The following is a 13324-nucleotide window of genomic DNA, read 5'->3' on the forward strand; positions in this document are numbered from 1 at the left end:
TTTTTTTTTTGAGACGGAGTCTTGCTCTGTAGGCCAGGCTGGAGTGCAGTGGCATGATCTTGGCTCACTGTAACCTCTGCTCCTGGGTCCCGGTTCAAGCAATTTATTTATTTATTTATTTTTTAAGACAGAGTCTTGCTCTGTCACCCAGGCTGGCATGCACTGGCACAATTCCAGCCTAGAATGACAGGTTATCACCATTCTCCCTAGTTATCACCATTCTACTTTCTGCTTCTAGACTTTTTTAGATTCCACATATAAGTGAGATCAGGTGGTATTCTTCTTTCTATGCCTGTCTTTTTTCACTTAACATACTGTCCTCCAGCCTCATCTGTGTTGCTGAAAATGGCAGGATTTCTTTGTTTCTTGAGACTGGGTAGTATTCCATTGTGTGGAGCCACTACATTTTATTTATCCGTTCTTCCACTAACGGACACAGATTGATGCCGTAATATATGTAATCAGTTGACTATTCATGATGCTTAATTTGAATCCAGTCTTTTTCCTGTTACAAGTAAGGTTGGGAGGAACATTCTTGTTCATTCATCTTTGCACAAAGGTCTGTTATTTCTTTCCTTAGGACAGATTCCTAAAGGTAGAATTGTAGATTCGAAAGGGTGCCTCATTTTAAAGGCTTTTTGTATGTGTTGTGCCAGGAAATTTGAACCCCTTTCTGCTTCTTCCAGCAGTATTTCTTTCCCCACACTCCTGCCAAAACCAAGTATTACTGCTCTTTTTAATCGTTGCTTATCTGATTGGCAAATGGCAGAGTATTGTTTTAATTTGCATTTCTTTGATTATTAGTGAATCCAAATATTTCTTTTTATGCAGAAAAAACATTTTTGAAAGAATAGTTGTTTTCTGGGAACGTCATAAAAAATCAACTTCAGGAGGAGAAATTGGAGTGGAACAGATGCTCAGGGTAATTTAAGCAAATTGCCTACTTAGTGACAATAGTGCTAAGCCAGCTTTAAAATTTATTGCCCAAATGCACTCATCTACCACAAACCAAGGGAAAAAATGGATTATTTAAAAATCTCTTTGGTGAGTTTCTGTTTTGGGAGAAAAAGGGGAAATAGAAAAACCCTTAGCTCAAGAAAACTACAGGGCATCAATGCTGAACTCAGATTATCAAACAAGGGAGACCAGCTTGTGACCTGGGCAGGTATATGCAATGGTTCTATCAAGAATTGTCAACAATGACAAGTATGGAGTTTAGAAGGACTCCATGCAACTTGTCTGTAGAAAATATTTTCATTTAAATCATATATCAGTTTGGAAATGTATCTGTAAATAGAAGTTTTGCAAGTTGAAATCACTTAAAGCCACTAGGAAAACCCACAAATTGTCTTACTGACGGTGTCATCTGGAATTTTGCATTTGAAATTTTCTCAGAAGAAGACCCACCCTTGGGGTCACCTCAGGTTTACTGTTCTTCCTTCTGTTTTGAAGGCATCATTTAAGATTCAGTGAAATGGGTGCAGCCATAAAAAAAGAATGAGATCATGTCCTTTGCAGGGCCATGGATGAAGCTGGAAGCCGTCATTCTCAGCAAACTAACAGGGAAACAGAAAACCAAACAACCAAACATTGCATGTTCTCACTCACAAGTGGGAGTTGAACAAGGAGAACACATGGACACAGGAAGGAGAACATCACACACCGGGGCCTGTCAGGGAGTGGGGGGCAAAGGGAGGAAGAGCATTAGGACAAATACCTAATGCATGAAGGGCTTAAAACCTGGATGATAGGTTGACAGGTGCAGCAAACCACCATGGCACATGTATACCTATGTTACAAACCTGCACATTCTGTACCTGTATCCTAGAACTTAAAGCAAAATTAAAAAAAAAAAAAAGTCAATGAAATGGGAAAATTCCGTCACTCTATGGTCTTAAACATCTACACTTATCCCAGACATCTTAGCACCCTTCTGCATTCCTACTGCAGCTCATTCCTCTCAATAATTTTGTTTTCAACTTATCCAATTCAAGGATAACTTCAGGCATCTTTAATCAGTATGTTTCTGTTTATAGTAACATCTTAAGTAACAACCTCTTAGTAACATCGTGTTTTACAATCCCTCTTTGATATCTAGGATACTTAAGGAGTCTTTTGCCTCTAGTGCTTATTTAAAATAAAAAGTGAAACCACATGTTTGGAGGTGAGGCACTGCAGTCCCTTAAGATGCGGGTCTGTGCCAAGGTTGAAGGGTCTCCTTTCATCCCTAACAATCAAATCAGGCTGACTGACCAGAACCTTCTGGAAAGTGGCTTCCCAGCAAAACTCTGTTACTTAATATTTGCTTTCCTTAGATTCAATTTCATTTTCCGTTCTTTTCCCTTACCCTCAACTCCCGGCACTCTGGTCACGCTGATCTATACTCCTGGTTCCCCGAATATGCCTTGTAATATCAGCCATCTGTGCCTCTGCTCACACTGTTCTCTCTGCTCAGAAGGAGGTTACCGGTTGCCAGCTTATGGGCTGGAGCTGGTCCACAAATGTGTTTTATTTGGACTTTACTATATTTTTCTTTTAAATTTGAGCCAACACTTGAAAATCACAAAATTTCACATGAAATTCTGGATTTGTGGCTTCATTTGAAAAAATAGGAGCTCTGGCAATATTATTTCTGCTTTTACCCAAGGTAGCTGAGCTGTGGCTGTCCTTTCTAGATGGGGTATGTATTCAACTGTGACTTTGTTCAAAGAACAAACTTGACCCCATTCAGTCACTTACATGACTTGGGTGGCTTCTTTGGATTGGGGTCAAGACTTCTGCTGGGACTTGTGGATGACACAAAGGTGAAAGAGACACAGGCTTTGCCCCCTGGGGCATATTATGCAACTAAGGAGACAGAGCATAAATATTTGTCAAATTCAGACTATAAGTGATTGATTTTTATTTTTATTTTTTTGAGACGGAGTCTCTTTCTGTCACCCAGGCTGGAGTGCAGTGGCACAATCTCAGCTCACTGCAACCTCCACCTCCCAGGCTCAAGCCATTCTCCTGCCTCAGCCTCCCGGGTAGCTGGGTCTACAGGGCCACACCACCATGCTCAGCTAATTTTTGTATTTTTGGTAGAGATGGGGTTTCACCATGTTGAACAGGCTGGTCTCAAACTCCTGACCTCAGGTGATCCACTGGCCTCAGCCTCCCAAAGTGCTGATGCCGGCTCACCTGGCCTATAAGTGATTTAAAAAACCCACAACAGTCACTGCGCTCCAGGAATTTACTAGTTGAATATGAGAAAAAATAAATACATGAAATTAAGGCTTGTATGTTTGAGGGCAAGAGGATGGATAATAAGCAAGTTTTATTCAATATTTACTATGTGCCAAGCAGTTTTCTCATGCTTTATGTAGATTAACTTATTTAATTCACATAACTGTATGAATAGGTAATAGTATTATCTTCAATTTACAGATGAGGAAACCAAGTCCTAGAAAAGTTAAGCTTTAGGCTGTGTAGCTGGTAAAATGGGCTTTTCCTGTGCTTTCTAGGATGTATTATGTGGGAAACACATGACTTGGAGACCAGCCTGATCCAAAGCATGCTGCCTATCACCCTTGGCTGAGTCTTGTTTTGATTCTTGCCTGCCTTCTCTAAGAGGGAGATTGTGATGGTTGACGGCAAAGAATGTGAAAGTGCTTCTTTGTAACAAGTATCAAAGAGCCAGGGATTTGCATGGAGCAACTACAAATCTGATTTATCAAAGTATAGGACACTGGTTGGATCATGTAAACCTTGCTGAAGTTCTTTTCAATCTGTAGTGAGCCTACAAATCACCTGTGGATCTTGCTAAAGTGTAGATTCTGATTCAGTAAGTCTGGCTTGGGATTCTTCTGTACTTCGAACAAACTCACAGGTGATGATTCTGCTGCTGGTCTGGAGACCAAACTTTGAGAAACCAGGAACTAGTAGAAGGGTCATGGTGCACTAACAGGTCATTTGGAAGGGTGTTGATCTTCCCTTCTGTATCTGTCCTCTACTTCCTGGGAATGTTACGAGGACTTCTTAGACTCACTGTCCTCTTTCCATGGGGCCAGCCTGGCCAGAGTCTAATGAGATTCTGATTTTGGAGTCTAGAGCAAAGGAAGGACCCCTTAATATCTGTATTATCAGAGTTCTCAGCAGTGGAGTGTGGCTCTGGCCATCGTTACAAAGAGTTACTCGATATGAACAGACACTTGTCAAAAAAAGACATTTATGCAGCCAACAAACATATGAAAAAAAGCTCATCATCACTGGTCATTAGAGAAATGCAAATCAAAACCACATTCAGATACCATCTCACGCCAGTTAGAATGGCGATCAAACAATCAGAAGATAACAGATGCTGGAGAGAATGTGGAGAAACAGGAACGCTTTTCACTGTTGGTGGGAGTGTAAATTAGTTCAGCCATTGTGGAAGACAGTGTGGCAGTTCCCCAGGGATCTAGAAATAGAAATACCATTTGACCCAGCAATCTCATTACTGGGTCTATACCCAAAGGATTATAAATATTTATTATGTAAACACATGCACACACATGTTCATTGTGCCACTGTTCACAACAGCAAAGACTTAGAACCAACCCAAATGCTCATCAATGATAGACTAAATAAAGAAAATGTGGCACATACACACCATGGAATACTATGTAGCCATAAAAAAGGATTAGTTCATGTCCTTTGCAGGAACATGGATGAAGTTGGAAACCATCATTCTCAGCCAACTGACACAAGAACAGAAAACCAAACACCACGTGTTTTCACTTATAAGTGAGTGTTGAACAATGAGAACACATGGACACAGGGAAGGGAACATTACACACTGGGGCCTCTCAGAGAATGGGGGGCTAAGGGAGGGACAGCATTAGGAGAAATACCTAATGTAGATGATGGGTTGATGGGTGCAGCAAACCACCGTGGCATGTGTATACCTATGTAACCTGCATGTTCTGAACATGTGCCCCAGAACTTAAAGTATAAAAATTTTTAAAAATTACTCAACTTTTCATCTGTGCGTGTTTATAACCCAAGTCTTCATAGAAGAGGAGGGTTTGCTGCCTTGGGCAGGACTCCAGTAGGTTTTCATTCATTCCACCAGTACTGAAGCACCTACTGTGTCCCTGTTCTGTGCCAGGCATTGGCTCTCTGACCTTAATCTAATAGTATCCCCAATTACACCATAAACTCTTGTAGGACACACTTATATGAACCTGCAGTCAGGTTCAGAAGTAAGTTGAGGAATAAATAGAAATGTAATACCCTTTTCGTGAATAATGTTTATAACACACCATTTTCTACCTCCCCAACATCCATTTCTTTCTTCTTTCCTGCTGATGGGGTCTGAGTTTGGTTCAGTTAATTATTTCCTCACATGTGACTCAACTCAGGAGGGTAGCAGTGGCATGCTGGAACCAGCTTCTCAGGAGTTATTGCTAAATATTAGAAGGTTTGACAGTTAAGCATAGCCATTCTTTTTTACTTTGTATTTATTTTTATTAAATAGTTTTTAATGGAGACAGGTCTTGTTTCCCAGGCTGGTTTTGAACTCCTAGACTCAAACAAAACTCTCACCTCAGCCTGCCAGTGCTGGGATTACAGGCATGAGCCACTGAGCCTAGACTTTCTTTTTTTTTTTTTTAAAGACAGGGTCTTGTTGTGTTGCCCAGGCTGTAGTACAGTGATGCCATAATAGCTTAATGTAACCTTGAGCTCCTGAGAACATAGCCATTCTTAAAAATAAAATTACAGGCTGGGTGTGGTGGCTCACAACTGTAATCCCAGCACTTTGGGAGGCTGAGGCAGGTGGATTACTTGAGGTCAGGAGTTCCAGACAAGCCTGACCAACATGGTGAAATCCCATCTCTACTAAAAATACAAAAATTAGCTGGGTGCAGTAGCAGGGGCCTGTAATCCCAGGTACTCCAGAGGATGAGGCAGAAGAATTGCTTAAACCTGGGAGGCGGAGGTTGCAGTGAGCTGAGATTATGCCATTGCACTCCAGCCTAGGTGACAGAGCAAGACTTTGTCTCAAAAAAAAATTATGTAAACTTATAATTTACCAAATTATATTAAAAAGGTAACACAAAACTCTCACATCCTATTTTTAATACATTTCACTATTACCTATGCTCTTAAGATTATTCACGACAATGATATCTACATGGTGGAAATAACTGATAATGATATGCTGCTGTGTATCTCTTCCAAACTCCGTGTCTAGTGATGTCACATTAGTAGCTTGAAATTTGCAATGGTAGATGTATTTACACCACAGAAATTGGCACATGCTATAGGATTTTGATTTTATTATTTCCTTGATGAGCCATTGAACAATCTATCCCTAGTTTCAGGGCAAAAGCTAATTGATCTAAGTTAAACATAATACTATATTTCCCTTCTTTTAGGCATGTGACCCAGTGCTGGCCAATGAGACAAGAAAGTTGTTTGGAGAATTTCTTAGAAATATATATATATATATTTTTTGCTTCTAAAAAGGAGATACAGCCAGGTGCAATGGCTTACACCTGTAATCCCAACACTTTGGGAGGCCAAGGCGAGTGGATGGCTTGAGTCCAGGAGTCTGCAACCAGCCTGGGCAACATGGCGAAACCCCGTCTCGCCAAACTTTAGCTAGGTGTGATGGTGCACGCCTGTAGTCTCAGCCACTTGGGAGGCTGAGTGGGGAGAATCACCTGAGCCTGGGAGGTCAAGGCTGCAATGAGCTGTGATCACACCATTCCACTCCAGCCTGGGTAACACAGTGAGAACCTATCTCAAAACAAAAGAGACAAACAAAAAGGAGGCACAGGTTGAAGATGGAGATGGGCTCTGTTTCTGGTCATGTGGTCTCAAGATGGGATGGCTGTAGGACAGCTGGACCTGCAGCCAGTGTCTTCTAACAAGAAGTCAGGATGAACATGTTTGCATTAACATGGCTTTAGTTCTTTATTTTTGTTTTGATTTTTTTGGACCCATGTTCAGAGAAAAAGAGTCCAACACATATTTTTTTTTGTATTTTCTCTTCTAGAGGGGACCCTGATAGGTGTGACATCTGGGGAAACACTCCTCTACATTTTGCAGCCTCCAATGGCCATGCCTACTGCGTCTCATTCCTGGTCAACTTTGGTGCCAACATCTTTGCCCTGGATAATGATTTACAGACTCCACTGGAAGCTGCTGCCAGCAGGGAGCAGAGTGAATGTGTTGCTCTCCTGGACAAGGCTGCCACTGCCCAGAACATCATGAACCCCAAGAAAGTTGCCAGGCTGAAGGAGCAGGCTCAGAAGAATGCCAGGAGGCAGATCAAAGAGTGTGAGAGGCTCCAGGAGAAGCACCAAAATAAGATGGCCCGTACCTACAGCAAGGAGGAATCTGGGACTCTCTCTTCTTCCAAGGGCACCTTCTCCAGGTTATCTCCTTCAAATGCTTCTGCTCCTGGCACATTCGGGTCACTATCTAAGGGTATCAAAGACACTTTCAAGATCAAATTCAAGAAGAACAAAGATACAGCAGAACAGGTGGGGAAGGAAGGCAGAAGTGGGCAGAGGAATGTGATGGAAGTGTTCAGAGAGGAAGAGGAAGACTCCTTCTCCGGGGACTTCAAAGAGAAGCTCCAGTTGTCAGCAGAGGAGGACAGCAGTGTGCACCACGAATCCATTCTCAATCGTCCAGGTCTAGGAAATATTGTTTTTAGAAGGAGCAGGATATCAAGTCCTGAAGACATCTCAGATAGCAAGAGGGAGTTGGGTTTTAAACTGCCCAGTGAATTGCTTCAAAGACAAGGAGCAGCAGCAGCTGATGAGGACGCAGGTGATGAAGAGGGAGAGAAAAACGGCCTCAAAGATGATCTGCCGTGGGATGAGGATGAAGTGGAGTGGGAGGAAGACGTGGTTGATGCCACGCCCCTGGAAGTGTTCTTGCTGTCTCAGCACCTGGAAGAATTTCTGCCTATCTTTATGAGAGAGCAGATTGATCTAGAAGCTCTGCTGCTCTGCTCTGATGAGGACCTTCAGAGCATACAAATGCAGCTGGGTCCCAGGAAGAAAGTTCTGAATGCTATCAACAGGAGGAAGCAGGCGCTACAACAGCCTGGGCAGCTGGTCGACACCAGCCTGTGATGCAGAGCCTTGGTGGACAGCATTGGGGTGATGCTGTGTCCCGCTGGTCGCACTCCTGGCAGCACCCCCTCTCTACCCAATGCCAGATCACTGGGAATGGATTCTAGGGCATTCGAGATGGCTACCTGAGAGAGAGGCCCAAACTTCACTCTGGGAAGTAGACTATGCCCATCCAAATAAATCACCATGAGAAACTTGAGGAGACTTCATAACAAGAAAATGGCATTTCTCTTCAGTTATATACATATGTATAATTTTGGTTTTTTGAGTTGAGGGTCTTACTCTCTTACCCAGGCCGGGGTGCAATGGTATGATCATAGTTCACTGTATTCTCAACTTCCTGGGCTCAAGTGATCCTCCCACCTCAGCCTCCCAAGTAGCTGGGACTACAGGTGTGCACCCCCACACCTGGCTTCTTTTGTATGTTTTAGTAGAGTTGGGGTCTTGCCATGTTGCCTAGACTGGTCTCAAACTCCTGGCCTCAAGCAATCCTCCCAAAACACTGGGATTACAGGTGTGAACCACTGTACCGAGCCTATCTTTTTAATACTTTTGAATAAAGAAAGGGTCATATGCATGACAGGAAAATGAAAGAAACTTTCTTTATTTTTCTATCTCTGGATTTAAAATTATAATCTCATCACATTATCCTGCTGCTTGCTTTCTGATGTGTATAACCTGGGGATTTTAACTTTTTTTCTGTCCTGAGCTTAAGACTTTGCCTAGTGGTAGAGACTAAAGCTATTCCCTGGCCTGAGGCTTGATGCCCAACTTAAATGCATCTAACCCTCTAACAAATGTGTACTTGTTTACAAATAATGGAAATGGGTCTATAATACTCCTGCCTGAGAATACAGACAGAGTGGTAGTGGGGAAAGTGAAGAAAGAAATAGAATACAGGGTACCTGTTCTGGACTGAATTGGGTCAAATTCATATGTTGGAGCTCTGACTCCTAATGTGACTGTATTTGGAAATAGGACCTTTAAAGAAGTGATTAAGGTTAAATGATGTCATAAGAACAAGACCCTAATCCCGAAGGACTGGTGGCCTTTTATTCTTTTTTTTTTTTTTTTTTTTTTTTGAGATGGAGCCTTGATCTGTCGCCCAGGCTGGAGTGCAGTGGTGCAATCTCAGCTCACTACAATCTCTGCCTCCCAGGTTCAAGCGATTTTCATGCCTTAGCCTCCTGAGTAGCTGGGATTTCAGGCATGCACCACCATGCCTGGCTAATTTCTTGTATTTTTAGTAGAGACGGGGTTGGCCAGGCTGGTCTCAAACTCCTAACCTCAGGTGATTCAGCTGCCTTGGCCTCCAAGAGTGCTGGGATTACACGTGTGAGCTACCGCACCTGGCCTAGGACTGGTGTCCTTCTAAGAAGAGGAAGAGACATGTAGAGGGAAGCCATACAGAGAGGCCACGTGAGGACACAGTGAGAACCTCAGGCAGCTGTCTGCAAGCCACGGAGAGGGGCTTCAGGAGAAATCAACCCCGCCAACACCTTGATCTTGGACTTCCAGCCTCCGAAGGTGTGGAAAAAATAAACTTCTGTTGTTGAAGGCACCCAGTCTGTGGCGTTGTGTTAGGACAGTCGTAGCAGAATAACATAGTCCTAAGTAAGAGGGTGAGGGAGGAGACAAAGAAGGATACAGGAAAAAAGTGTCTGGCCAACTGATGAGTTATTTAAGGGTAAACACCCACTGAAACTTAAAAAAGGGAAAAAAAAATCTAAGTTCTTTGGAGGGAAGATTTGATCATAAAAGGAAATTCCACATCTTCATGCTTATTATGGATGTATGGTTTATTTACTGTTGTCTGTCACATTGCCGCATATCTGAATATGTGTAGGTTCCATGATAGAAACTGACAACACCTGGCTCATGCCTGAAATCCCGGCACTTCGCAAGGCCAAGGCGGGCAGATCACCTGAAATCAGGAGTTCGAGACCAGCCTGGCCAACAATGCAGACACCTGTCGCTACTAAAAATACAAAAATTAGCTGGGCGTTGTGGCGTACGCCTGTAATCCCAGCTACTTGGGAGGCTGAAGCAGGAGAATTGCTTGAACCCAAGAAGCAGACGTTGCAGTGAGCAGAGATTATGCCACCGCACTCTAGCCCGGGCAACAAGAGTGAGGCTCCGTCTCCAAAAAAAAAAGAAACTGACAACACTGCTGCTGACATTCATTCAGTGGCAATCCCAAATTTGAACTGAAACCCCACTGAATAGCTAAGCTTCATTAGCTTTCTACAGCCTGACTTATATCAAGTGGAATTTACTGTTGATTCTGGGTATAATACAGAAACAGCTGTTTATATTCAGCTTGCTCTCTAATGCACATCTGTTTGGATTACTCCAAGAGGCATCGTGGAGGAGTCAAGCTTAGGGAGGATACAAATGCTCAAATCTGATGAACAATTGGCTCATTCTCCCTCAACAGATAAATTCAGAAAGCTTGTTAGTCATTGAATAAATACATTGCATTAGGGGATGATTATGTTTACAAATACCATATCTTGTTCTGGAATAAACTGAAGTTGTGCTTGCCTTCATTAATGCGCACAGAAGCAGTTGGCAAATAGAAAGCGCTCAAAAAACGTTTGTAGTCTGAGCCTGCCACTATTATATTTCATCATCATAGATGCCAGGATCCCCTCTTCAACCATTCCCCGAAATCTGCCTAATGGGATTCTTGCTCCACCTCCTGCCCTTGCTGCATAATAGCAAGACAGCCATCACTCAGGTTGGTAGAAATGACCTTGAACACTGACTCTCATCCCTTTTGGGGAGAAGTTTGCCACTAGGGGTCCCATCAAGTACCTTTATGCTCATGTTGGGGGTTCTATTATTTTATGATTGACAGAATTAATAGGTGAATGTTCTCCGAAGTTCTCAGCATCAAGGATATAGCCTCTTGATGCTGAGAACATCCCATCACAGAGTATTGTTATATAATAAAAAAAGTTTCCACCATGTTATAAGAGGTTATCAATGTTCTAAGAATTCCGTATCTTTCAAAGTAAATACCAGCTACAGGGGCCTAAGAGAAGATGCCAGAGCAATACAAAGGCCTTGATGGGAGACAAAGACAAGAGGATTATGAGCTAGGATGGGTTTCAAGTACTCACTGATCTCAAACCTCCATCTCTTAAACTAGATGTTTACAATAGCTCAATCCAATAATATCTGATTGCCCCTACCACCTCCCTTTTCTCCTCTTTTTCTCCTCTATGTAGCTTGAAATAAAAGTCAACAAGAGGGAAAAGCAGTTAGGAGCATTTCACTGAAGAGGAGAGTTTGAGAAGTTATGTTGTGGTAAATGTGTGTTGTGCTTATATTTCAGATCATTGTGTAAATCAGGTCAGTTATATGCTCATAATTCCTAAGTCCAAGTCACCAGCCCAGGCCATTGCTTTGGGCACCAAATCCAGATAAGCCCAAGTCTTACCTGACATCTCTTCTCTCATGTCTCACAAGCAGCCCAAACTCGTGTCCAGGACTGAACCCATTTTCTTCCACCCAGGCAGTTCTCAACCTGGGTGATTTTGCCCTTTGTCTCCTAGAGGACATCTGACAATGTCTGGAGTCATTTTTGATTGCCATGATAGGGAACAGTGGTGCAATGGACATCCATTGGGTAGAAACAGTGGGTGCTAAACATCCTAGAATGTGTAGGACAGCCCACCACAACAATGAATTATGCAGACCCAAACAGTGATTGTGCTCAGTTTCAGCTGCATTGAAACATACAGCTCTAAATCTCCATTTTTCATAAATGGAAAATTTAACCCACTACTTCTTTTTATCACCCAGTTGGTCACCAGGCCATTTCAACTTTTCAGTATCAAAGCTAAATTCTCTTTGATGTTTGCAAGATGACCTATTGGTTCATGCCTCCAACCATCACTCACTGAATTGCTGTAAGTATCCTCATCTATCTTTAATTCATTCTCCACGAGGCTGGTTGAGTCATGCAATCTTTATAATATGCAAGTCTCCTGTCACTTTCTACCTTCCCATTACTTTTCTTTCTTTCTTTCTTTCTTTTGAGACAGTTTCACTCTTGTTGCCCAGGCTGGAGTGCAATGGCATGATCTTGGCTCACCGCAACCTCTGCCTCCTGGGTTCAAGCAATTCTGCTTCAGCCTGCCAAGCAGCTGGGATTACAGGCATGTGCCACCATGCCTGGCTAAATTTGTGTTTTTAGTAAAGGCGGGGTTTCTCCATGTTGGTCAGGCTGGTCTCGAACTCCCGACCTCAGGTAGCCTCCCAAAGTGTTGGGATCAGAGGCATGAGCCACCACACTTGGCCCCTGTTGCTTTTCAAACTCTCACCACCACATAGGAGACCCTCATGATTAAAAAGCCCTATTCTCTCCTCCAAACCTCTGGTCCCATCTCTGACCATTCCTCTCCCTGTCCCCTAATTTCAGCTATACTAGATTTCTGGTGGCTTCCTGAATACATGCCTCTCACATGCCTGTGTCTTAGCACACCATCACCCCTCTGCCTGGAAAAGCCTTCCTCCATGCAGCCACCCTCACTGGGAGAGAGCCTGTCTCTCTGCCCCTAGTCTGGGTTGAGTAACTTCCTATCTTTGCAAACTGTCTTCTGTTTGCCTATCCAGAACTTCTCTCTACTATTTTTCATCCTACTTTGTGTCCCAGGTGGTTGGCCTCTGGACTGCATCAAAGAACTCCCTTACCCTTAGGATCCTGGTTGGGTTTGGCCAATGGGAGGTACTAACAAGAGACCAGAAAGTGGAAGGAAGGAAGAAAGATTGAGGCATTTATTCCATCTGTTTCTTCCATTCAGGGAAGCAGCTGCCTTCATCTAAGCTTGCGTCTCCCATCTGGCAGCCCTCTGCAATAGCTGGAGTTGTTTCTGGGTTTCACCAACCACTCTTTCAAGCTTAGCAGTGGTAGCAATTTCCCACTATTGCTAACCCAGGGGCGCTTCCTCCTAAACAGTCTCTTTATTAAATTCTCTTCAATCATGCCTTTTGAGTTTGGCATCTATAGATGGTTCCCGACTTACAATGGTTCAATTTAAGATTTTTTTTACTTTACGGTGGTGTGAAAGGGATATGCATTCAGTAGAACCTGTTAAGATATTCTCTCTGGATGCTGGGCAGAGGCGGTGAGCCACAGCTCCCAATCAGCCACGTGAACATCCAGGGTAATCAATTGATAGTGTACAGTGTTACCAGGTGATTTT

The 13324-nt window shown here is 43.0% G+C and overlaps 1 protein-coding gene across 1 annotated transcript in view; it reads left to right on the forward strand.

Moving 5' to 3' along the window:
* Nucleotides 1-8323, forward strand: part of ANKS4B (ankyrin repeat and sterile alpha motif domain containing 4B) — a 15195-nt gene extending 6872 nt beyond the window's left edge. The window contains exon 2 of the mRNA XM_017534350.2: nucleotides 7022-8323. Within this exon, the coding sequence (XP_017389839.1) occupies nucleotides 7022-8111 (1090 nt within the window). The 3' untranslated portion in view covers nucleotides 8112-8323. The remainder of the gene's footprint in view (nucleotides 1-7021) is intronic.
* The last annotated feature ends 5001 nt before the right edge of the window (nucleotides 8324-13324 follow it).

Source organism: Cebus imitator, unplaced genomic scaffold (genome assembly GCF_001604975.1).
Source record: "Cebus imitator isolate Cc_AM_T3 unplaced genomic scaffold, Cebus_imitator-1.0 Scaffold85, whole genome shotgun sequence".
Classification (NCBI taxonomy): Eukaryota; Metazoa; Chordata; class Mammalia; order Primates; family Cebidae; genus Cebus; species Cebus imitator.